The sequence below is a fragment of the Syngnathoides biaculeatus genome, chromosome 9 (assembly GCF_019802595.1).
Source record: "Syngnathoides biaculeatus isolate LvHL_M chromosome 9, ASM1980259v1, whole genome shotgun sequence".
Classification (NCBI taxonomy): Eukaryota; Metazoa; Chordata; class Actinopteri; order Syngnathiformes; family Syngnathidae; genus Syngnathoides; species Syngnathoides biaculeatus.
In genome coordinates, this window is record NC_084648.1 from 7,346,391 (window position 1) to 7,373,935 (window position 27,545).

The 27,545-nt window shown below is 41.8% G+C and overlaps 1 protein-coding gene across 1 annotated transcript in view; it reads right to left on the bottom strand.

The window, feature by feature from the left end:
• Nucleotides 1–762: 762 nt before the first annotated feature.
• The window catches only part of cacna1ab (calcium channel, voltage-dependent, P/Q type, alpha 1A subunit, b), a 118,518-nt gene continuing 91,735 nt past the window's right edge, over nt 763–27,545 (bottom strand). Inside the window, exons 40-49 of the mRNA XM_061829210.1 lie at nt 26,874–26,979; nt 23,967–24,074; nt 22,076–22,179; nt 18,449–18,570; nt 17,946–18,084; nt 15,791–15,904; nt 12,039–12,074; nt 8,046–8,253; nt 6,975–7,210; nt 763–5,559 (exon numbers count right to left, since the gene is read on the bottom strand). Coding sequence (XP_061685194.1) covers nt 4,831–5,559; nt 6,975–7,210; nt 8,046–8,253; nt 12,039–12,074; nt 15,791–15,904; nt 17,946–18,084; nt 18,449–18,570; nt 22,076–22,179; nt 23,967–24,074; nt 26,874–26,979 — 1,902 coding nt within the window. The 3' untranslated portion in view covers nt 763–4,830. The remainder of the gene's footprint in view (nt 5,560–6,974; nt 7,211–8,045; nt 8,254–12,038; nt 12,075–15,790; nt 15,905–17,945; nt 18,085–18,448; nt 18,571–22,075; nt 22,180–23,966; nt 24,075–26,873; nt 26,980–27,545) is intronic.

The window sequence follows — 27,545 nt, forward strand, 5'->3', positions numbered from 1 at the left end:
AAAATGGATAGATGGAAGAGTTTGATTGTTGTGACGTCAACAACCTTTAATCGAAAACTGCAGCTCAAGACCACCGTCTTGTGACCACCAAAGGTACTGCTTGTGGGAGAAACGGAATTTTTGGCTAAGTTGGCTAAGAGGCAAGACGAGGACAGACAGACATCTGTATTGACAAACCTTTATGCTTCAAAGTGTACAGAATTTACAGAGTCGGCGTGGACAATGGGAGGTTGAGTGGGTTGGTGGGGTGACTGGGACACACACACGCACAATTATTAATATTTTTTTTTAACATCACCAATGTCATTTTTTGTTGTTGTTTTGGAGTGGCAAAAAATGACCATGTGCCTACTCAAAATGAAAGGCCAAACAATTACTGCTTTCATTTTAGGCCCTTTGAACAAAACCAAAAAAAAAAAAAAAAAAAAAAATCCCCCCCCAAAAAATCACATATGAATGATTAGGAAAAAAATTAGATGGAATAATTGATTTAAAAAAAAAAAAAAATCACAAAAAATTCCATCTAAAAATAATTGATTAATAATGAACCCTTTGATGAATAATTCAAACAAATACACAATATATTTTAAAAATTCATTATAAAATAAACCATAAATACATTCTCAAATAAATGCACAAATATATTGAAAAATAAATTTAAGATAAATGACAAAAATACATTCACAAATGTCTAAAAATACATTGCTAATTAAATAAAATTACTACACTTACTTGTTTCAAAAAATAAAAATATATGGCATTTTGATAATACTGTAATGTTAAAAAATACTCTATGACTGATCTATGCTCATAAATTTTATACTTTTAAATACTGTGTTTACTGCAACACCAGGAGGCTCAAAATTTGTATTATTTTTATATAATTAAAAGAACAATCATGAACAGCTGTTCAAAAAGCTCTCTCATACACACACATACAGTGAATGCCTCCCTGTGACTGGGACATCATGGTGGTGACATTATGTGCTTATGACATCACTGCGTGATGACATCATATGGTTATGACTTCATAGCATGATGTGACGTGATGGTCCAGTGCCTTTTTGTGTGAAATAACTGCTGAAACCTCCGCTAACGCCCTTTAAATCCTGCTGCCCAACAAGACAGACACCACAATAACCCCCTCCCCAACACACACACATACGCATGCACACATCTAGTGCTGTACATGTGGGGGAGACCAGTGCCATGTGCAGCTTGAGCTACATATGTAAGCACAACTTTTGGCAGCACTGAAACTGTACAAGGAAAACCATGTGATATTTTGCAAAGAGAGCCCTTGAATTACGCGTTTGTCCATACCCAATGACCGCATCGGAAACAACCAAGGGGATGCTTTGAGCAGGGCTTCTCAAACTTTTTGGGCCCAGAGAGCCCTTATGGGGGTCAGCTTTTTTCAAGATCCGAACCCCAACTAAACACGAGTCCTGTACAGTGCTACCTTGACTTACTCGATTTTTATTTAATGGGATAGAGGTGGAAAATATTTTACGATCACTCTTGATTGAAGCTGCGAGGGTGTGCCCACTATTGGTGTTCCCGAAAGTGTACAATAAATGATTGGCACCTTGTCAGTCATGGCATCTGTCTCTGATTGGTTGTTTTTCCTCAGGCACTGTTTGGTCAGAGAGAAAGAGATTTTCTTTTTCTTTATTTCATGATCTGTGTTGCAATCCAAAATTTGAGGTACGAGCAGGATTTAGATTTACTGCCACAAAATCCTTCCAAGATACTGCGTCTCACTCACAATTTGATATATAGTTAATTGATAAATTTATAAATCAAGGTACCACTGTAAAATCTGTACCCCTAGATGAGTTAAAAAGTTGCCTATTTTCCAGAAAAATTCATCATGTTACAATAAATGAATATCTTGGGAGAAAAGAAAGTTTCATGTGTAGAAGTCATTTTTTTCTTTTAAAAAATGCAATTGTTACAAGAACAAAGATGAGATGAAAAGTGATTAGAAAACAGTGCTGTTCAGTCGAGTTGCAATTTGTTTCTCGCAAAATCACTTATTTGCAATTTTTGGGGGGAATCTGTTCTCTGTTCTTCACGGTAAAACTTGCTCATTTTCTATTTCTGTGCTCAGGCCAAAGCCTTGTCGAATATGAAAGTAGTGCTTCTGCGCCATATATTGGGTGTGAAGGAACTATGTCGAGGTGAGGAGCGTCTATTAGATAGGCCAAAGGCCTGTCTAACTGAAAAGTGTTGCTTTGCTGCCATCTTGTGGAATCAATAGGAAATTCTGAACCTCTTTTGGGGAGTGGGGAGGGTCAATTATTTGCAGGGGATGGGGAAATCCTTGTATTTTCAATTTGCACCATTGTCTTGGAGGGGCCGAAAGTTGTGGGGTGGTTTCCCTGCCCTGGAACTGGTACTTTTGCTTCCATATTGAGCGATGTTAGTGTCAACCCCTCGTGGACCCTGTGTTAAGACCACCGCAAAGGAGCCAGAGGGACTTTTAAGGCGCAGTGTTTTTGACCTTTTCAAATCCAGCCAGGAGGCGTTGGACTGATGTGACTCGGTACAGAAGGCACTGGGGCTCTGCCGGGGTCTGGGAATCTGGGTTAAGTAACTGCTGACAGGCTTCCAGTTTGTGCCCTTTCACTTCCTGCCAAACAACAACAGCAAAAAACTAACAAGTCTGTGCTCTACTCGTAGGCATTGGAGGCAACACATGCAGGGGGGCTCGCAGTGGGTAAGTGTGCAAGTGGTTCCGACCGTTATCTGTTTGTCAGCTTCTGTCATGGATTTGGGTCTTACAGTTGCCACGGAAACCATAAGGACGCTCATGAGGTCTGCATAGAGTCAAAAGATGTGGACTATGGGCTTAGGGGAGATCTAGGATCTTCAAGAGTGCAAGTTCAAGAGTGGCAACCGAATGGAAAAAGCTAAGAACTACGGCTACAGTTATATCTAGATTCAGGACTTCATCTATAGGAGTCAATTATCTATGTCTAGAATATTTCATAAAAACGAGGACCAAAAGAAAGGCGTTCTGCAACACCTTGTCTAATATAAGTCTGAAAAGCAGGCTGTTGGAACACTGATGCCGCATTTTGGCAGAGGAGGACTCAGCTGTGCTACAACCTCCCGTGGTACCTGGTACCCAGTCCGGACCTGAGAGGAGGGCTTGGGTAGAGGAGGTCATCGATGGCACAGAAGTGGTGTAACATGTCCTTGCAGGGGCAAAGGACCAAAGAGGTCTAAATCGGGTGGTTGTGCTGGTCAGTTCGCCGACAACGCTACAAAAAAAGTGGGACGAGAGCCTCTCCGCCAACCGATTCTCGTATTTTATAAGCATTTTCGTCTTTGGGTTTTGGTAGGACGAGAACCAAAAAAACCTCGCTGACTTCCCCCTTTAGCCAACCTGAAACATCGCCTTCTGGTCCCGGGGATCATCGACGTAAGCTAGAGATGTAAACAAGATGGACTTGGCATAATTGAAGGGATAAAGAACGTGACAACAACTCTACAGCAACAGCGCTAACAATCATCAACATCATTGTCATTCTGCATGGACATTTGTTTTATCAAGACTATCATCATGAACAATACTAAATACCAGGTGGCAGAAGTTCACTTCCCTCTGCTCCATCTCTCTCTTGGAGAGCATCCCCAAATCTCAGAACCCACTGCGGTCAACTTCCCATTAAAAACCTGACCACAAAAGCTGCTTCCCTTCCAGGCGGGAAGCAACCATCAGAGAGAGAGTTCTAAGAGAGAAGAGAACTTCATTTTGTAAACATAAATGCAAAGTTTCCCGTAAAGCTCCCCAACCCCACAGTCCCAAAAGATGGGGTTTGGTTTCCTCTCTACTATGCGTTGATTCAAACATGCACGTTTCCATCCAAAAAAGGTCAAAGGAGTGAACGAAAAGAGGAGAGCTTCCAATGTTCAAGAAGAACAGCAAGAAGTAAATGAGAAGAAATACTGAAGAAAATAGTCTTGTCATTTCTTTCCTCTCTTCTTCTCCACCCTTTCCACTGTGTGATGTAACTTCCTGTCAGGCTACGCTTGGGTGGGGCTTACACGGAGCTGGGCATGCCCTCCACCGTACAGGAATTGATGTCATACCACCACAGAGAGTCTGTAACAGTAAACAGAGATGATAAAACTCATCAAATATCAGCCATCGCTGGGGTTGGCAGGTTTTTTTCTTTTTTTTTTTTGCAGAACAGGTGGAGCTTCCTTGTTCTATCCTTGGAAAAAAAAAGTTCAAGATCAAGTAGTTTTTCTCCCTTTTTTTCTCTCCTCATGGTAAAGTTTTTTTCTTGAGTGTGATTTTTCCTGCAGGCAAAGCTTGGCGTGTAAGGACCTAGTCGGGGAGAAGGAAGAGGGTCTGACTTTTTACGAACTTGTCTCCCTTAAAAATGTGAGTGGAAGCAGCAGAACCCGCTTGGAGAGTTCCAAGAAGCAGACTGGCCAGCGAGTAACCTGAAGAAGAAGAAGAAGGATTCAGCCAATCACAAGGAGCAGTTCTGGCCTCAGAAACCCCAACCATTTGTCAGGATACTTTATTGAAACCAAATGTTCCACGTTACCACGGGCAGTTCAGCTTCCCTGCAGTGGATTCTGGGAAGCATAGTCCAGGTGGCCTTGGCCATCTTCTGTCTGTCAGGCTATTTGGGGCACTGTCGCCCTCCTGGTCTCTACCTGCAGTCACACACAGTTCAGGAGCTGAAGGCAGGGTCCTCGGGAGGATGTCCGGACCCCCCACCCAGCTCCCCGTCAAGTCTGCAGATGCAAGGCCAGAACCCTGGACGTTGCTGTTCTCCTTCCATCATTTCTGCTCTAATCCAGTCGCTAGCACCAGTCATCCTCATCTGTCTCACTGTAAGGTTCATGCAGGCCTTTTTGGGATCCGCGGGCGTGGGGGTGCCGGTGGTGGGGGTGAGGTGCCCCAGGGGGCCCCCTTCGATGCGGAGAAGGTGAGGACGAGCGGTAGCCGTTGGGTACCCGACGGGGATGTGGATGAGAGGGTGGTGGAAGTGGCCCGTGGCGGGCAGTCCTGGGCGAGCAGGGGTGCGGGTGGGGGTTTCCCGCATGAGTGTGGGGATTATTGTGGGAAAGGCTTTGCTCATAAGCAGGGGGCTCGTGATGCCGCTCATACTCAAAATCACGCTCATAGAAGGGCGCGTCCCCTTCCAGACTGTCCGCCAGTGGAGGTCCGCTCCAGCGGCCTCTGTGTGGGGACCGCGGTGAACCATGAATGGGGGACCGCGGGGACTGGTGCCTTGGAGAGCGGGGCGACCCGTGTCTGGACGAAGAGCCCCCGTGGTGGGGAGAGGCTTGACGGGACGGTGGTCGGTGGTGGTAGCCTCTGTCGAGGTCTGGCGGGGAGAAGTGTCTCGGGGAAGGCGAGCGGAGGCGGCCTGGCCCTTGGGGCCCGTAGCTGGGCTTGCGGACAGCAGGGGAGTAGGTGACGTGAGGACGAGGTACGGCAGGGGTCTGGGGCAGCTGGCGACGGCCTCTCCGCGGTGTGCTGGTCCCCGAGGTCGAAGGAACGGGGCTGCCGCTCACCGAACTACTGCCCTACAGCAAAATGTAAACAAGGAAAATCAAAACGCACCACAACAAGAACAGAGAGAAGAGTGGGGCAGAATGAGTAGGTAGGAGGGGGCCATAGGTAAGGTTGATTGGTCAAAAACGGTGATGATGGCAAAGAAGAAGTCACACCAAGAAGCAACATGTCACATTAAAGGGAAATGGACAGAGAGAAACAGTGACAAAGAAAAAAAAGCAAAAAGAGAAATTGACATTCGTAAGTGGGTGAAATTAACTCCTGACTGGACTAAAGCTGCGGGAGATCAAGGCAGGTCATGAATCACTGCACCAACTCAGAGCTGAATGTCAGGTATTCGAGCCAAACATCTCCCAAACATTTTTTTTCCCACAGGAAGTAAAGTAAATGAGTTTAATCCGTTCCCAACCTCCAAATGGTAAATTCCCATTTTAATTGCAATATATGTAAAAATATGTATACCCTGCGTTTAGACAATGAAAAATGCATACATTTAAAGCAACTTAAATGTGTTTCATTTACCTTTTGGATGGAGTGTAAAGGAATCAGTGGGTGGATGTGGAGGAAGGGAAACGGGAAGGGTTACGCGGTAGAAGTCACCCTCCATGATTTGAGTGGGTAATTTTCCAGTAGGTTCTGCATTGCTTGTATCTGTGGCCTTTGCTTTGTAACAGTCCATCCTTTGGCAACACTTGATGCCTTTGATAAACTTTATTCTTTTGGATAGTCGGAATAGTCGATTAGCCATACAAGTTCTGCATGCCCACTAAGGCTGGGGAAAAAAATGGCTAACTCGGCTAAGTCCACCTAGGTTGACCTAAACGTTTCAGCCTCGTGGTAATAACAAATATCAATAAAAGCATATTTACGATCCGTGGAACTATGTTTGGTCACTGTCCATAGTTAGTACATGGATGGAGATCTGGGCCACTGAAAAACATTGCCATAAATGAGAGAGGAGTGTCTGTATGTGACTTTTTTTAGACACTGCCGGATGTGTAATGTTGGGTTAGGGTCGTTTAATTAATGGACTCTTTTCAAAATTATACAACAATTTATTGCAAACTATTGAGCAGACACCCGTGGAACGGCTCCCCGACTCCTGGGGGTCCCTAGGTCCCAGTTTGAGAAGTATTAGAGACAAACAACCACCACATTCACATCTTAGGACAATTTGAATCTTCATCAAGGTAACATGCATGTTTTTGGACTGCGGAATCCAGCCAGAGTACGGGGAGAAAATGGGAATTACACAGAGGAAGGTTGTTGCTGAAATTCAAATGTCAAATCTATTAACTGTGTGGCAGACCTGCTCATTAGAGGATAAACCACCATACCAATGTGTCCATCTAAGTTATTCCTTGTCTATGAAAGTTAATAGCACCACCCTCGAAAAGAGCCTAGCCTGCGTGTCAACATGGCCCACCTGTCTGTGGCTCCGTCCGTCTGGACCCTCACTGGGTGAACGTGACCAGTGCCTGTCGTGTGAGTGTCGGTGGGGTAGGTCATGTCGATCATAGCGTTCTTTGTCTGTCGAGCCATGGTGATGGTGGTGGTGGTGGTGGTGGTGGCGTCGGTCCTTGGTCCTGCCGCGGTCGCGCTCGCGCTCCTTGGGGGGCAGGTCGCCTGACTGTGTGGTGGTGCTCAGGTCTGTGCCCAGGCCTTGTTTGGTAGAGGAAACAAATGGTTATTGCAGACATCGAAACCACCAGAGGCCCACAAGGTTAATTCCTGGGGCCACTGCCATTTTTTACTTCCAATTTGAAAACTTGAACCTTCCTCGAAACCTCCACCCTTCCATAAAACTAAGACGTGGAATCATAACTCTGTCTAGAAAATCGAACCCATCCTTGAAACACCCAATTTGAAACCCTAACCCAAATTTGAAATCCTAAAGCTTGGTTGAAAACTAAACCTTGCCTTGGAATTGATACACCAAATCTTAGTTCAAATCAAAACCCTGGCTTGAAACCCCAATTTAAAACCTTAACCTTGTTTGAAATTTGAACTATGGCTAGAATCCCTTATTTGAAAAATTAAACCCAGCTTGAAAACTACCCCTTGTTTGATACCCTCATTCAGTCTTGAAATCATAAATTTAAATTCTGATCCTTGTTTCAAACTGCAGCCCGCGTTTGGAACGCTAACTTGAAACCTTATCCTTGGCTTGAAACCCTAATTTGACACCCATACCCTTGTTTGAAACCCTAACCAAGACTTGAAACCTTAATATGAGAGTCCAACTTACGACCCTAACACTACCTTGGACCTTAACTTTGGCTTCAAACATTAATTTGGAAACTCTAAACTTGGTATCAAATTTCTAACCCAGGCTTCAAATTTGAAACCCTAACCCCGTTGAGACTCCAGGGTGGTACATCAAATCACACACTGCACCCTTGTCGACCTCACAACCTTAAAAAAACGTCATCCTGCAGGGGCCAGGGTTTACTTTACCAAACCACAGAATGTACCATACCTCTTGGTGGAAACTCACCCGTGTCTGCGTCAGTGTATCTGGTGAGGGATCGCTGTGAATTCCGGTGGCTTCGGTCCCTGTGCCGGCGGCCCCCGCCACCGCCATGCCGCCCCTCCTCGGACACCACCCTCTCTAAGGAGTAGTCATCCAGCCTGACGCCTTGGCCCAAACGCCCGTGGACCAGGCTGGAGGTGGACCGCCGCATGGGACTGGTGTCCGTGATGGTCTGAGGGACCCGGGGAGCGAAGGTGAGGAAGAGGGGGACAGACAAATAGTTGATGAGATGCTGCTGTCAGTGTGGCTCATTGATTCTTTTGTACTCCCTTTTCACACTGAGCTTGTGCCAGTACCGATTGGGTACCAGCATTCAGTTTTGTAAACCTAGAGCTACAGTACATGGTGATATCCCCCACATAAGGTCAAAATGTCAGCTTACGGGTCTGGTTTCTAGGTGTAAAATGGCAAAATGATCGAAGCCAGGAACCAGTGGTCATGACCCACTACCACTAATGTAATTCAGTAAAGTTAGTCAGTTTGGGTAGCCCCAAATGGTAAAATCAGCCATGAAACGCTGTTAATTTTGGCTCCAGCTCAGCATGAAAGGGGTTTAATCCACAAACACTAACTTGACACGTGAATGTAAAACCCAATGCTTGGCTTTAAACCTCAATTTGAAACCCAAATCCTTGTTTGAAACATTTAATTTCAAGTGGCTTGAAACCTCTTTGGAGAAATTTGAAACCCTTATTTGAAACCATAAAATGGCCTTGAAACCCTTTCATAAAACACTGACTTTGTTTTTAAACCCTAATTGGGAAGCCTACTAAACACAAATTGGAAACCTTAACCCAAAATTCAAATCCTGATGTTAAACTAAAAACGTTGTCTGAAACCCAGCCCTGGCTAGGATCTCTAACTTAAAACCAGAACCTTGCCTCCAAAACCAAATATTAAACCTTAACCTTTGGTGGAAACTCAAACACATACATAAGCATTATAAACCCTGATTTGAATCCTGAACCCACACTTGAAACCCTTATTTAACTTAATCTAACCCTTGTTTGAAACCCCAGCCCAGGCTGGAAACTGAACTTTAACCCACCATTTTGGCTTCAAAACCAAATTTTGAACCCTAACCTTTGATAGAAACTCAAAGCCAAGCATAAACCCCTAATTTTGAATCACACACACTTAAAACCCTTATCCTTGTTGGGAACAGTAGCCCAGGCTTGGAACACTAACTTAAAACCTTAACCTTGGTTACAAGCACGAATTTGAAAACCTCACCCCTTTTATAAAATCCTAACCCAGGCTCCAAAGACGGATTTGAAACCTAGTTTGAAGCCCTATCGAGGTGTGAACCAAAACTGGCACCAAGTCAGTATGAAAGGGGTACGTGATCTTTCGGGGAACCAGATGGGTGTCTGCCAAGCTGACTGGAACCTTCTAGTATTGGTCTGGGCACCCATCTGGCTCAGATAGACTTCAACATGACTATTTGCAAATCAAAAACAACAGCCAGCAGTCGCACGTGCCCATTCGAACACGACCAAGCTTCGCCGCCGAGCGGGATGGTTGGGAGGAGACCCCGAAGGGAGCGCAGGCACGACGTTGCCGACCATGCCTCCACATGCACAAGAGAGAATCTGCCACTGTTGGACAAGGCGCACATCTTGGATTTGGGCTCAAAACGACATCATCAGGCAACAATGAGCTAAAACCACAAAGCCACTCAGTAGTGTCCAGTTTACGCTTGGCACAGTGTTACAACCAGCACGAAGGGATCGGTTGAGCTAATTGCTATCAGTATCGGTATGACATCCACAGTATTTTGAATGCCAGTGCAAATCAGATACAAAAAGAGAATTAAAATAGAAAAAGAAAGAAAGAAACAAAAGTCTAACCTAATTAAATCAAATTAAATTTTTCAGTGTAATGATATTAATAATACAAGTACGATACAAAAATATAAAAATATATAACATCATAAAAAAACCTTAAAATACAAGAGAAAATTTAATCTAATAAAATATAATTGGAAAAAAAATCACCATAATGCAATAAAAACAAATACATTAACAAAACATGTACAAAAAATGGATACAAGAAAATAAAATCAAACAAAATAGCTTAATAATTGAATCAATAAAATAATGGAAAAATTGAATATACAAAAGAAAAAAAAACAAAATAGCACCATATTAAGGAAACACGAAAACACAATTAAAAATAAATATAATACAAGTCAAAAATGAATAAAAAAATTAAATAATGTCACTTGATATTATTAATAGTAATAATAAGAATTCAAGTAAAAGTATGAAAAACTGGTTAAAATAAGAATATCATAATAAAAAACAAAATACAATAAAACATGAAATATATATTGATATATATATTAATAATACAGGTAAAAAAAATATTAAGAAGTGCAAAACAAAATAGCATTACAACAAAAATGACCACAAAATAACAAAACATAAAAAAGTATTTAAAATGATCAAATAAAATTAAATTAACAAGAGAACAATAAATGTTTTTAATAAATAAATAAATACATTTTAAAAAAATGTTTCACACATAAAAGACGTATGCTAATCACTGCATCTGAGCAAGTAAATAGCGCCGGCCACGCTACGCAGATTCAGGCCGGAGGAATTTAGTTCAAGGAACTACCAGAAGAAAAAAAAAGTAGCTGGAACTTGAAGTGGACAGTCGCCAATAAAAAGGACATCCAATTAAAAAAAAAACAACAACATATACATATAAAATAAAAATTCAGCTGAAGAAAACACGTAGCCTTTGCGGCGGACTAATGCTCTACTGAGTACTCTTGTTTTAGCCATTTGCAAAACAAGCACATCAAAGCATTTAGAAACGGACCAGGAAGCCACCTCTGCGCTTGCCACCCACTTCATGCACCACCCAGGTGGGACATGCCCGTCAAACTCACCCCACCCCCTCGCATGACGTCCATGCATTTGTTCTTTTCAACACGCTTTGGTCACAGTGCAGCAGGCAACACAGTCGAGCGAAATACACATTCGCGCGCGCACCCTCACGACGAGCGACGACGGACAGCACACCAAAGAGAAACAAGGAAAAGGATGGAACCGGGATAAGATGGAAGAATCGTCGCGAGGAACAAAAGACGAGTGAGGCTCACTGCAGTGTTACCCCTGGTTGATGTCTTTTAAAACATTGGGCCTCATCCACTAACAAACGGGTTGAAATGTTCTTACTTTGCGAATGAGTCAAATTAATAGTTTCTTTCCTGTGATTACTGTGATTGTCCTTTTATTGTCAGATTGATGACACATGCGTGTTGGTTACTTTAAGACATTTCTTAATCTTTCAAAAAGTTGGTCAGATGGGAAAGCTTGTTCAACACAGAACTTGACAAGATATAATAATGATGTTAATCCTTTTTAATTGATCTGGAAGTTAAATTACGGAATACGGCACAAAACAAAACAAAAAAAGAAAGATACATTCAAATCACAGTAGTAAGGAACAGACCATCATAATTCCCTTCAAAGTTAAACTTCCATAAACTATTAATTCAGGGCCCACAATTTAAACAAATCTTAACGTATTTTATTTAACATAATTTGGGCTCCCACCTCATAAAAGCCATGAAATTAGGAATAAAAAAAAATAGAACACTGCGAAGAAATCGCCACTCTCAGTTGAAAAAAAATAGAGTCATATTAAATCAACCAAAATATTGTACTTTCAAAACAATACACTCATCTTCAATACTTGGTTGGGAATCCCTCAACTTTAACCAGTGCATCGATGAGCCGTGCAAACTTTTAAAGCTGGGACAAAAAAATATTTCAAATAATTTGTGAGCGTCTGCTCTTCTTTTCCTGCTGCAGTAACAACCCCAACAACACCTGCGCCGTGTACATGGCAGCTGCGACCACACCGTCAACAAACGTTGACAGAGAGAGAGAGAGAGAGAGAGAGAGAGCGAGAGAGCGAGAAACAAAGAGAGAGAGTACATACACTCAGGTTATTGCTGCGAGGCCTGTGTCTTCTCCGCTGCAAACACAAACACAAACGACACACAGAGCGAGACACACAAACCAGATTGGTGGTAAGAGGAAGAAAAACACAAAAAGAAGGCAGCAGATAAAGACGTATTAAATTCCAAGGCAGCCACACGCACACACACACACACACATAGCGTTGTAGTACTTCGTGTTTCGTTGTAATAATTTCTAGCGGCGGCCAGTAAGTGGCCACACTGCGCACAGGACAGACACACCAAGGATTGGATGGAAGAGGAGGAGCCAGTAAAAGCATTCTAAGGCCATCATTCCAAAATGATGTCATAGAATCATGTCTTGTGTCCCTTTCATGCCTTTTTTCCACAAGCACGCAATCTAGTTATCAAGCTGCATCCTGATTAAAAACATAATTGCTTACTTTGCAAGCTGCCACATGACCAGAAGCGTACTAACAAAATGTACAATTGTTCACAGCTATGCCGCCTTATGATCACAAACGTAAAGTTGTTGACAGTAAAGCCACCTTGTGATTACAAACATACAATTGCCTGCTTTTAATGGAGCGTACCACAAGAATAATAACATTGAGCCACATGCTGCTTCACTTAGTCAAAAGACAAGGCTCGCAACCGAAACGGCAAGAAGGGAAAAAGCCATGTGAAAGGGGCTACAGTTTGGTGGCGGTGGTTGGGAAAGGTGTGTGTTTGGTGTGGAGTGGGGGGGGGGGGGGGAGTGCAGTAGGGGGTGGGGTTGAATGAAACCACTGAGAGCTCGAGTGGGTTAACTGCATTTTTGTCTTCTTTAAGTGTGCAAATGAATGTTTATCTTTCAGATGATGACTGGTCAAAAAACAAGATTTGATTGAAATTTTGACACGATGGGGGAAGACCAGGCGGCACAGTGGCATAGCTGGAAAGCGTTGGGCTCACAGTTCTGAGGTCCCGGGTTCAATCCCGCCCCACTTATGTGGACTTTGCATGCTCTCCCCCGTGCCTGCGTGGGTATTCTCCGGGCACTCCTGTTTCCTCCCACATCTCAAAAGCATGCAACATTAATTGGACACTCTAAAATTGCACCTAGGTGTGATTGTGTGTACGGCTGTTTGGCCCCAATGTGCCCAGCGATTGGCCTCCTGCCCGTTGACAGCTGGGATAGGCTCCAGCACTCCCCGCAACCCTCGTGAGGATAAGGGGCTAAGAAAATGGATGGATGGGGGAAGACCATTATTGCACTCAGCAGTCTACCAGACTCAGAAATTAAGTAGCGGTTTGGGCTTGGGTGCTAGTGCATGTTATGTGGACATTATTTAGCATCTTTCGTGAAATATTAAAAGATTTGATGTATGTTTTAACATCACTACTGCACAAAAGTTTAGATCGTACTCCCATTTTGTTTCTTTTCTTTCAGGCAACCTTGATGATACAGACTGGGAGCTAATCTATGACAACGAAGTTAATGATAGTAGCTCAGTTGTGGATAACTTCGCTTTTTTCCTCATCAACATCATAATATTTGGCAAATTCTCTGCCTTGCAAAATAACAAATGGTCTAAACCCACTCGTGTTCTCTGTGGTCCAATTGAGGTTTCAAGTGGGTGCTGGATGGTGAAAGGACGAGGAGGAGGAGAAAGACTAAGGTGAATTTCAAGTCCCTCAAAAAAAATTGCTCAGGAAGGAATATTAGGGCTACGTTCAAAAGAATATGTTGAGAGTTTAAAAAATACATATTACAATTTGCTAAATTATTACAATTTTTTATCCCTAAAAATATAATTGTACTCACACATTACAACTTTCATGTAGAAAAATATGACTTCATTCTTGTAGTATGACTCCCCCCCCCAAAAAAAAAACGTGCAATATCAATTTATTTGTACATAATTTCTACTTTTTTCATGACAGTACTCAACATTTTTTCTGAGAAAAAACTGGTTTATTAATACTACTTTTACAAGTCTGGAAACAAGACCTTAATTTTATAATACAAAGGGGAAAAATGCAAACAATATTGAATTAAGACAGAAAAAAATTATTCCCAAGATTTTGACTGATCAATTCTTTACAATCAGTTTAAGGATATTAGAGTGCTTTTCATTTTTTAAATACAATATTATATATATACATTGTGGTATTTTCCTCATGAAAAACATTACAAATGAGTTTTTTTTTTTGGGTGGGAAAGTGAGATGGATTCTGGTGTTTCCATTCATTTCTCTGGTGAAAGTTGATTTGAAATCCACGTGCTCTGAGTTACGAGCATGGTCACCGGACAAATTGAGATCACATATCAAGGCACCACTGTAAATAGTGTACTTGATTCTTTTCACGATGTTACTTATAGAGCTCGTGCAGTTACGTTACGTGACTGGCCATGCTGCCAGTCAAGCTAAGCATTGCTGAATGCTAATTTGGTTGGAGACGAAACGAAAATATGTCTTATAGCACGACACCTAGAGTTTTGTACGATACCGTTAAACATTTAGAAGAAGATAATGAATGAAGGTACGTGGAAAAATGATAAGACACTTGGTATAGAGGACCCATATTTAATGCCGAAGTCAATGTTTTTGCCGATAAGAAATTGGAACGTTAATTCGCTTCCGCTTGTCTTGGACAACTGGATCTACACACAGATCTGGTGAGTAAGTCGCCGAGATTTACAAGGAAGAGTTTTAAAGCGTAGAAGAGTCTGGATGCAGACAAATATTTCGTTGCATTCACTGTTCTCAACGGGGAAACGGCTCGTGAACGCGGAAGTGTGTTCGGCTACACGTTAACCTTTGTCAAAGTCCATCGATCTTTTCTGCTAGTACTCAATACAAATACAAATATTTAAATAAATGACCACTGGATTTACACAAACTCGCATTCACTATGATTGAAAAAAAAAAGAAAACAAGCAAGTTAGCTCCTCCGTAGCATTTCCTCAGAAGTATTTATAATGCCAAGTTGGCTCATTTGAGAACAATGCGTTATAAAAAAAAAGACGGAGTAGGCTCTGTACACGAAGCGTGTTATGGTCACACATTAACCTGCATAAACCTCTGTGTGACCGACATTTTTTTTTTTAAAATACACATTGGACTCATTTGAAAACAATGCATATTAAAAAAAAAATGTCTGTCGGGTAGCGGTTTACCAAAGATTAACATGTGGCCGCAACACGCTTCATGTACGTTCGAGATAACTCCCAGTTGTTTTTTTTTTTTCTTCATTTAACGCATTGTTCTCAAATGAGCCAATTTGACATTATAAATACTTCTTGGGAATTTGAGATTGAAAAGAAAAATTCCTACCTGAAATGAAGCGATCGCTACACAGGTGTGTGTGTGTATTTTGGTTGGGCACCATCCATCACGTTTAATTTCCGAAATCCATCGATCTTTTTTCGTCTTTTTAGCTGGTATTCCATAGAATGATCTCTTTGAATGTCTGCCTCATCTATTGTAACAACCAACTGCACAACAGGTCTCGGCTATTGTCAATATTTTCCTCCGGTTCAATGTCTCCCACGATGTTGACGAGCTCTTTTGACCGGCAATATGGCGCCATGAAAATGGTGACGTCACGCGCACGAGCTCTATACTCCTTGTCACAAAATGATCATCAATTTGCAATGACTTGTTCAAATTCACCGCAGTCATTCTCGCCACCAGCAAATAAAGAAATGAGTGGGGCTAAGCCACGTGAGGTTGGTGGTGTAGAGCATGGGGGTCGGGTGGTGGGTGGGGGGCATGGAGGTGCTCACTTGGTTGTCTGCTGAGAGGCGGGGCATGGAGAGGGTGCGCCCGTGCCCATCCACTGGGTGACAGGGCTCGGTGTCAGAGTACCCGTCCCGCCCCATCTCCCGCATCTCTACCGTCTGCAAGGAGACAACGAGAGGAGGCGTGACCGCGTCCCCCCCCATCCTGCGGGGGGCACTACAGCCAGTGTGTGAGGTGGAGAAATGACAGCGGGTGGTCTCGATTTTAGCAAATGAGCACAATATCATACGAGTCATCTCGAAGGTGAACAGGCTCAAGGCACCCTTTGCCCAATTCTTAATGAAAAATAAAATTCAATTACATGAAAAGTTCAAATGGAATAGTCAGGAACAAAAAATATACTATTAAATAAATTAACTCCTTGCCATATTGTGCTTCACCTGTAGTGGATTCAGTGCATTGGAGATTTTAATTTTTTTTTTCACATTTATGATTGTCATAATGAGTTATGTCATGAGATTTCTTGATCAAGTATTTATTTTTTAACTGTCATGGTGAAATTAACACTTTCTAGCCTAAAACATTAACAAAAAAAAAAGAAATTTTATGAAAAGATATATTACAAATTATAAAAATACCTCCCCAATACTGTACAAGAGCTCAGTTGTGTCGAGTACTAAGAGTTTCAAGTTTGTGAGTGTCTTTATTTTACAGTATAGGTTGTTAATATTATGTAGGTTTAAGAGCATGGTAGGGGTTAATATGAATGTGGAATAGATTAACATGTGTGGGGCGTCGGACATTCAGTACAAATTAATACTGGATACAATTTAAATAAGGAAAATGAAAATAATACTATATAGATTTAAAAGAAAAAAATACAAATACAATATAATCACACAAGAATAATAAAAATTAAAACAATGAAAAAAAGGTACAAATAATCTAGAAAAATAACACTAGAGTGACTCGCTGTTGCCTCTTCAGGTGTAGAAAGGTCTTACACCAGAACAAGTAGCACACCACAGCAATAAACAAAAGGACAACCAAAATGAAACCAAAACAGTACACTTGTTACTTAAGAATCTCACAAATCTTTGACTGCCAAATGAGACATCTGTGTGATGTTTGAGAATTGTGTCAGATTGCATCTGTGTCTGATCAATTGCCACACCAACAAGCTCGCGCTGTGGTCCATGCTAATGTTGCTAGCATCTAGCCTCCACTGAAACAGTTTCACTTTCAATGCACACACAGTGAAAGACAAATATAAATATATTGCTCACTGGACTGGAGAAAAAAGTCAATACCCAAAAAAGAAAAAAAAGACATGGCTGCCATTTAAGTGCTGTACAACAATAATAAAAAAAGTAGATTTCCTGAGGCATTGCATGCAAATGCTGAGAGAAGTGTTTCGATTGAGAAAAATAAGTTAAATACTAAATTTAGGACTGACGTTTTTCAAATAACTTTTATTTTATTCAAATCATGTAATTACTTTTCCACAAAATGTTTTATTTATTTGTTAGGGGAGTACAACCACTTTTTTTAATGAAAAAAAATCCTACTTCATTTTTGTCATATTTTGTAGTATTACTTTGGAAAAAAAGTGTTTTCTTCTAATGACAAGTGCCACTATTCACATGGAATAACTTTTTTTTTACCTTGCAAAGATTTGATTTTTTTTCCATATAAACATAAATATTTTTAATGTAAAAACGTGATTTTTGCTAAGAAGTACAACTTGGTTTTTTTTGGATGTATTTTGTATGACCTTTTCTCAAAATAAAGGACTAAAGGAAAAATCCAACTTAAATCTAGACTGACTAAACAAAATATGACTTTACTCATGGGAAATATTTTAACCCTTATATTTGTTATATTCTTGTTTTATCCTTTTTCTTAAAAAATATATAACTTTTTGTTTTTTAACATGAAATACATTTTTGACTATTTTTCTCTCAGGAGTAACATGTGACCTGAGCTAGCTGCTACCCTCCATATCCAATACATTTCTTGTTTGGATGCAGAACAAAAGATCTCTGCAGGCTACTTGAAAATTCAAATCAGTAGATAGAGAGATGTCAAATTTGAGGACAATGCAACACCCTACACCTCTTCGACAATCGCTCTTCGACCATACCATAATAGTCACCAGCGCGCTGTCATGGCCACAATGAAACGTCACGCTCATCATACCTGCGGGTTGTGACGGTTTTCATGGAGGTCGTCGGGGTACGGCCTGTCGGTGCTCCAGTTACCCGTCTTTTGGAACATCTCCTGGGCTTTGGCGGTCATCCACGACTGGCTCTCGGTCATGCCGCCGCTTTCGGAAGGTCTGTGACAGCATACGACCGTGCGATGAGTTGAAGCAGCCAATCATCAATTCACATGATTACTCGATACGTTAGCCATTCATCTCTTGGTATGATGACACAATGAGTTGATTCATCCAGTCACGTAAGCCCTTGATGACTTTAATCAGTCAATAATCAAGTCATATGATTATTGAATCAACCAATCATCAATTGGAATAATCACACAATGAATTGAATCAGCCGATAATCAAGACACGATCAGTGAATCAGCCACTCAAGTCACATGAGCACTTAATCAGCTAAATAAGACAAAAAAAACAAGTCCCAATTAACCAATCATGAAGTCATAAAACCACTCAATGACTTGAATTTTAGATGACTTACATGCTGTTGACGTTGTCGGGCTGGGTACCAGGAAGGCTGCTGAGTTCAGGCCCCGCTAGTCCGTCTGTACCGTCGCCCTCTGGTGGCGCCTCCATGCGCTGAAACATTAACGGCGGTCGGTTCTGTGTGAGAAACACCACAAGCAGACTCAATAGAGAAAAAGTGGGGCGGCGGGTGGGTTGGGAGGACACAAAGAGGATCCATTTGCGGCATGAACCCATACGGTCGCCAGCAACAGCACGAGGCTGTGGCCAGGTGAAGTTTCCCCACGAGGCGGCTGATCTGGGAGCAGAAGTCTCTTAAGACACGTTTTCACTGCACATGCCGGATACTTCCATTATACCAATTGGCAACTTCTCATTGAAAACACTCATTCCAAATCCTAACCCGAATACAAATTTGAAAATCTTAACCTTGGTAGTAACCCTAACCCAGGGGGGTGTCAAACTCATTTTTGTCATGGGCCACATTGTCGGTCCAGTTTCCCTCAGAGGGCCGTCATGACTGAAACCATAAAAATCTTTAACTGCCTCATCACATTTACGGATCAAATTTATGAACTGGTTTTGGAATCAGAAATTAAGCACAATGGGTGGGATTTGGTCGCAAAAATGCTTGCAATATCCCAATATTTTCATTCATGATATGACAAATTGAAAATTTTGTACAAGTTTTAATCAGAACCATGGAAGTTGACATCCATGATTTACCTTTGCGGGCCACATAAAAACATGTGGCGGGGCGGATCTGGCCCCCGGCCTTGAGTTTGACACCTGTGCCCTAACCTAAGATTAAGACGGTGGGTGCGCTGCATACAAGCGACTTCATAGCAATGTGTTTACTTCCATATTATGCGTAAGTAGGCACTACTGCATTGTGTTGTGGAAATGCAACCAACCCACGCTGAGCACGTACAATGCAGTGGAAAAGCGTCTTCACCAAATCATCTCAGACCAAACAGACAAAGGGGAACTTCTACCTTTGGGTGAGTGAGCTATCATCAAAGATGTGTCAGGAGATATGATGAACACATAATAACCACTGATGTGTGTCAGGATGCATTTACACATAACGATTGACGTCTTGAATAACGTGTGAGACTTAAAAGTAGGCCTGCCGTGGCCTCCATCAGCTGACTGGATCACGGTGACAAAAAACAGACATTGTCAAGGCTCATTTATGTTCGACATGCTGCGCTCTTACCCAGGCTTCAAACCCTAATTTGCATCACTTGTCCTTGTTTGAAAGCCTAATCCACATTTGAAACCCTGATGTTAAATTCAAAAGATTGTTTGAAACCGTAACGCTAGCTTGAAGCCCAAAGCAAAAATCCTAACCCTTGTTTGAAACTCTAAAACAAGGAAAAAACCCTAACCCTAACCTTAACACCATAACCCTGGCTTCAAACCCTCAACCTTGTTTGAAACCTTCACCTAAATTTGAAACAAAAATATGAAATATGAAATGCTAACCTTTGTTTATAAGACTCATTCTTGTTTTAAACCGTATCCTTGGTATGAAACCCAAATTTTGAACACCCAACCCTCGTTGCAAACACCAAGATAGGCTTGAAACCCTAATTTAGATTTCAAGCCCGAACCCACACATGAAACACTTACAGTACCTGAAACCCAAAACACAAACTCAGGCTTTAGACCTTAACTTTGAACCCTAAAACCAGCATCAAACCATATTTTGAAACCAACACCCTTGATTGAAACCCTAACGTCCTAGGGCTACTGCCTAAATTTTGCAGTACCACCAGAAATCCATCCATCCATCCATCCATTATCTTCTGCCGCTTATCCTTACGAGGAGTGCTGGAGCCTATCCCAACTGTCAACGGACAGGAGGCGGGGTATACCCTGAACTGGTTGCCAACCAATCGCAGGGCACACTGAGACAAACGGCTGCACTCACAATCACACCTAGGGGCAATTTAGAGTGTCCAATTAAATGTCGCATGTTTTGGGATGTGGGAGGAAACCGGAGTGCCTGGTGAAAACCCGTGCAGGCACGGGGAGAACATGGAAACTCCACACAGGCAGGGCCGGGATTGAACCAGGGACCTCAGAACTGTGAGGCCAACGCTTTCCAGCTGATTCACCGTGCCGCCCCACCAGAAATCATTCATTAAAAAACAAGCGCAATAATGGCTTTGAATTTGTGGAAAATTTACATTGTGAGGCCTTCTTGTACGTACGCAGTAGGAGCATAAATGAGCCTTAACGCTGGGCCAGAGGCACAGGAGCGTTGTAACCACTCACCTCACATACAATTAAAAAAACCCAAAACAGTATGATGGGCATCAAAATGATTGCCACAGACTATTCAAATCATACCGTGTTGCCAGGGAAAGAAATGGCTGAACAAAATGGTTTTTGCATGTCACGCAGACGCAGGCCCTATGCTTCCCGGCACTAAATGATCATGTGGGGTCAGGGGGGAACTACTCAACATCCCACCAGATAGACTAACAGACAGACAGACAGACAGACAGTCAGGCACGAGAGAGCGCTCCAACGCATTCACAGACGCACACAACCGAGCGGCCGTTGAGCTGGACTGACCAAATAAGGAGATCCCACCTCATCCTGGGGGGGAATAAAGGGAGACGTCAGAGCGACAACATAGATAAGAAACAAAAAAAGAAGATGATGATGATGACAAAGAAGAAGAAGAAGAGAAGGAGGGTGCAGAAAAACAAAGACAAAAAGCCAGGATGGACCAGCACAGACATAACGGGACAAATGAGTACTGCTGTCACCGGCCATTCATGACAACGGAATGGTTGCATTCAGGAGCATACAATAGCCCGCCGAGGTTTCCTATTACAACCGCATTGGCTGACAAATACGAGGCGTGTAACGGTATGTTTCATTCCCAAAAAATAAAAAAAATAAATAAATAAAATCACAGCTGAGTTTGCTTTAAACCTAAACGTAAAATCCCTATACCTCTCTGGACTGGGTTTTAGTTGGCGACCTGATGGGTCTCTGGAGACGTCTCTGGTCAAGGACATCTCTTGGAGACTGGCCAGATCGCCAGCGAGTTTGAATGTTCGATTTCATTGGAGACCCTTTTTGAGACTCATCGATACGCTCGCAATGGAGAAAAAGATTAACACCGCTTCATGTCATAGGCAGCAAAATGGATGTGGACACATCTACTTACTGGCCACTTCTACCACTAAAAATATTACAACTAGCACCTTAACATTTTGAACTTTACGGGTGATAAAACCCTTTCCCTTATTAAAGGGAACTGTGCTCCGGAGGCTGAGCACAGAGCAGGGACGCAGGCGAAACTTTGGGACATGTCACCCCTGCATTTGAGAGTTCAAGAGCAAAAGAAGGTCACAAATCCAGAATTAGTGACATGAATATTCCTTAATTTTGCTGTTGAACTCTCAAATGACCGTGCAAACTGCACAGGCACACACTGTTACCACGACTGATGAGCCTCAACTTATACAGTTAGCATGCACATTTCTAAACGATGTAGCGAGGACCCCTAAACTCATATGGACATGTCATCAATACTTTGAAGAAAACAACAAAGAACTCAGTCCAGGGGCCTGCCCTGGAAAATGCACCGCCAGACGAGTAACGTTGGAATCCGCTTTACCTGCTCCTCCTGCATGGCCTGCAGTTTTTTGCTCTTGCTCTGCCGGTAGTATTCCATGATCATCATGGCAGCATAGATTTTTCCCACCGTCAAGTCTGTGGCTGCTGAGAAAATGACAAGTTACCCTGGAAGATTAGACCCGAGCGAGATGGGACCCTGAGCCGTGGGGGGATGGGAGTGGGGGACGAAACACACCAGAATACAAGTTCACAACAAAGTTGCGCCAGACAGCGAGGACAGTTCCGTTTCATAGTCACTTTTGGGGTTTTATACCAAATATTTCCAGTTTCAGAAACAGAGCCCTAAAGAATATGAAGTTCCTTTTGTAGTGAAGGAAATGCATTATGTGTATCCAAGTTTTTGTAGTCAACAAAATCAGCCTTTGATAAATGGTTGGCATTCACAATTAGCATTAGTGTGCATTTTAGGGGGAAAAAAACCCCAAAGCAATCACAAACATTGGGCAATGCCAATACAACGAACTTCATCAGAGGGAAAAAAGTAGAAAGGCTTAGGCAAGCCAAGTCAATCACTGGATCTTAACCCAATAGAGCACGCATTTTACCTCTCGAAGAGAAGACTGATAACGGAACGAGGCTGCAGTCAAGGCCTGGTAAAATATTTCAAATTACTGATGAAGTAAATGGTCGCAGTCTTGATGCACTTATTGCTAGCAAAGGTTATGCCATCAAATATCAAATGTTATTCATATTAAGTTAATTACCCATGTAGAATAAAAATAAAGGAATTGACCTTAGCATTGCAATACTTTTGGAGGGGACTGTTGTTAGGTTGCCACACCAACACCTGGGCTTGTGATGTCCTACTTTGAAGTGAGGAAGCCTGTTCGGATGAGAGGTTTCGCCATCTTCTAAAACACCCAGAACACTCCAGTCGTAATCACTTCAGTGTTCTGAGAAATTAGGGTTCACGGTTCAGGGATTTGGGTAAGGGGTTAATGACTTTGCAGTGGCCCGTCAAGAGAAACAGAAGTGACCTCACGGTCTGGTACGCAACATCCAGGTACATTTAAACAACACAGGACACCACTCGTCAATAAAGCCTTTGGTCTTTTCACAGGCAGATGCGGTTCAGGTTTTGCAGTTATTACTAACAGTACTGCAGTAATCTGTTACTATGCCAATACCTAACTGAATCATGCTTCATTGAATGTTAGCAGCAAGAACGACGTAGCCACCTCGCTGCCCAACACCTTTGGGTCAGGAGCTCAATTTTTTTCTAAAAACTCCAGACACTGATCCATGCCAGAGTTTCTATGATGACACACATTTACAGTCAGAAAAACATTGAGCTTGGGTGGGTGGTCTCTTCACAGCGGCGTGGCTACGAAACCTGCAGCGCCAAAGCAACATGATCACATACTTTATTACATTATACCCTCAATGCCTTCCTTCATTAAGACGGCCAACTACTAACATACATTTACTGATCATCCATACTAATCCTTTCCTATCCACGCACTCTAAATCCAGTTTTTATTTTTCTAAAGCTTTGTTCTTCCTGTAGTGAAAAGACTCCTATAGAGGATCTTCTATAGTCAGCACCCCCTGATGGCAGGATGGAATACAAATGTGTGCTCTATAACATGAGTATGCGTACACATTCCATGTGCGGTGTATTGTAGTATTTTACATGCCATCCGTAAGTATACTTGTTTCTGATTAGGGCTCATCCGGTCACAGTATGAGCCCGAGAATTTGTTTTCTTCAAATCAAAATGGTTGACTACATATTGTATAAAACCTGATCGGGGGATGCAAAGCAGGGACTGACTGGAAAAAGCTATCCTCTTGGTGAGTTGGGTGATCCGACATACAAATACTAGCACCGCTACCACCAAAAACCAACGCGCTGGTTCTCCTTCCACTTACCCTTGTGAGGCGTGACCAACAGGTCCAGTGTCTTCTGCGACAGGTTGGGCCAAATGGCCATCATCTCCTTACGTAGCTCGGCGTCCATTTGCTGCTTGTCCGCACCGCCTGAGTGAGTTGCGTTCATGCATTTGTGTTTTAAGAACAGATTTTCTTTTGTGGGACAAGTTTAAAGAGGAGACGAGTCATCCAAAATCACAGTATGACAAAAATATTACGTCTTATGAGATGGATTTACACTGCAGTTTTTTTTTTCCTCCAAAGTTGTCCAGTGCGGACACATGTCATGGTTATACAGTACAGTGATGCCTCGGTTCTCCACCACAATCCTTTCCAGAAAACGGTTCGAGAAGTGATTTGTTTGAAAATTTAATCGATGTTTCCCATTACAATGAATGGAAAAAGAAACAACGCGTTCCAAACATAAAAAATGTGGCTTTTTAAATTTTTTTTAGCTTTTCCTGATAATAAACTGCATAGTAGAAATACATGTATAATTTAAATACTTTATATAATAAAATAATTTAAGAAATATATTTATTTTTTGCTTAAAATGTATGCTTTAGTAGTACAGTACGCTAGGCTGGGAGTGTATTGCCGTTTCTGTAGCGACTCGGCCCCCAGCCTTGCAAACCTTTTTTTTATTAACAAAAGTGCAGAATAACTTTAAACAAGCAACTTGCCTTCTTTGGATCAATAATTGGGGGTTAATACAGTAGTCCTCAATAGCAGCTGGTCCGGCTATGCTCGATATGTTATTTACGGGTTTTGTGGGGGCGTTGGAGTACCGATTTTCGTTCGAAAACAGAAGCAAAAATATCTCGACATTTTTGTTCGAAAACCAATTTGTTTGAAAACGGGGCCGGGGATTTACTGTATAACCTTTGGAGGAGGGTTAGGGGGGTGAAAGGAGTGTTAATTAGTGATGCTTCCCATAACCGTCGAGTACCCGAATGTATTATGCAACCATGGTCACATAAGTTGTTTTTCCACTCACTTGTTTTTCTGGTCAAGACGTCTTGACCGTTTGACTATCGTGTTCGCATGCATACACTCACTTGTTTTTCGCATATAAGTTGTGTTTCACTATCTTGTTCACATGCATACCAAAGACGAACATTGTTGTGGGATGTCTTGACAGTTATGGCTGCGTAAGATGTTTCTCAGAGCCTGAAGGACACACTTAGGTGTCCATAGTAAATCGGCTACAATTGTTGCGGCGCCAGGTGGGACGGGTAGGCCACCCGTTCTTTCTCTCACATGCTACTGAAAAGTATAATAGAGAGAAGCAGACTACAAACAAGTAGAGTCTGCTGCGGGTTCGTACGGACGCCCAGCTGGTTGACAAGCGGACCTCTACCTGGGTGAACGGCTCTCCACCTTCTCGGCATAGGTAAGGGGCTCATATGATTGATTTCACGCAATGTCAACTGTGTTTTGAGAACTTGCATTAGGTCGAAATAAATATGCCAGTTATTGTGGCTAAATAGCATTTGGGAACGTTGGTCTTTTGTTGAGTGTCGTCTTTGTCTCCTGAGCGCCGACCACCACCGATCCTTTCAATAAAACAGGGGGTGTGCTGGATTTTCTGGCATCTAAATCAGGCCTCGACAGATTGTACAAACATCTTATGAGAATATAGTTGTAAATGTAAATAAATAAAATGTAAATCTCTTCCAAATAAAAAAGCTTGGTTGTAGTTGAAAGGAGATTTTTTCTATATCTAAATACACAGAGTTCTTGTCTAGATATAATGAGAATGACCTTTTTAACTAAACAGTAATACGAGTGAAAATGCATTTTTTTCCAAGGTAAAATGTTGTCATACTTTTAAATATGAAAAAAAAGAGAGTAATATTTCCAGCAGTTTTTTTGTCCAAACAAGTGACATCGGTACAAAAAAAAAAATCTAAATAACAGTTGTCATGTTACAAGGGAAATCTTTTTTTGTTTAATTTTGAGCATTAAAAAAGTACATATTTTTAGATTTTTTTTTTAATAAAAAATATTTTTAAGGGACTTACTTCAGATAAACATTTGAAATTTTATGAGAATAAACTTGGATTTTGTTCTGTAGTCATATTAAAGAATAAAATAAATTTTCTGGAAAAACAAAGTTGTGTTAGGAGAAAAAATTCAAATTGAAGGACTAATAACTATCTTACAATAAAGTACATTATTTTTGCTCAAAGAGAGCTGTGGCAATGAGAATGAAAATGCTCCAAAGTCATAGTATTATGAAAATTTAATATTTTTGTGACCAGATTACTGCACTGCTCGTCACTTTAAACTGTTCTAAATTGCTTGAGGATCACTTGCACAACTGCGCTTACATCAGTATCACCACATCTTTTTATGTTACAAACGTATATTTCTTCTTTGTGTGTTTTTTTTTAAACTAGAGTGGCTCCAGCAACAGATTTGTTGTGTGTCTTGCAGCATACTTGGCCAATAAAGAAGATTCCGATTATGATTAATGTAGGCTATTGTCATACAATCAAGGTTCTCTGGTAATAGGGGCAAGAATCCCTCTATAAGCATTGCCTTCCAACACCAGAACAAAAGTCTCATTATTACTAGAATAAAATTTATTTTTTTTCCCTGGACAAAAAAGGTGTAATATCGTAATAACTAATATAATAGTAATAAGTAGTAAATTACAGTATTTAAGATTTTTCTTTTCTAGAGAAAAGTTGTAATAAAACGAGAATGAAAATGTGGTTTTGGAGCTAAAAAGCTCACAGGAAATAAAACAAAGCTAAAAACCATTGAACTATAAAATCGATATTGGTACTAAATCTTTATTTGAACGGAAAGACCTGCTGTGTAAATCCAAGATGTGGGACTTTTGTCATCTGTCAACGACCACACAACATTTCCGCCAAGACCAAGACTTTGGAACCGTACCTTTGGCAATCTTGATATCCAGCGCCGTCCGAATGAGGGCCATGAGCGTGGAGTTGAAGTGGACCGTGTTGTCGTCGGCCACGGGCAGGTCCATACGGAGCAGCCTCTGCGGAGAGACAGTCGGCACGGAGAGGGTAAGGATGCAAAAACGCGTCCTCGCTGCTCCGCAGCTGCCCCCGGACCTCCGCGGAGGTACGGGAGCGGTAAGGGGTTCGAGGGGGGAGGAGAGGGATTGGGGAGGTAGGGGGTGAGGTTGAGAGAGCTCCAGAGAAAACGGCCAATGAAGGTGACGGATTGCGACATGACAGCCAATTTGATTTCCAGTCTGTTTGGTGGATGCCGCTGGCAAATATGACAGCATTGGGCGGGTGGTAGAACGCTGACTCAGCGAGGGCATCAGCGCCAGTGATACTCGACAAGAGAAAACAAGGAAGGATAAAGTATTTCTTTCTGGATACGCGGGCACCATTTTACCAGAATGAAGCGGGGAAATGAAAACCTTGGATATCACCACAATAAATCTTTCGTTTCAGGGTAGGAATTCATATCACAAGAATGAAGTTTAAAGTTACTTTAGTAGCGTTTACTTTTTGAAAAAAATTACTTCTAGATGCAAAAATCACAATATTACAAGAATTGAGTCATTTTTTTTCCCCCTACACAATCGTCAAG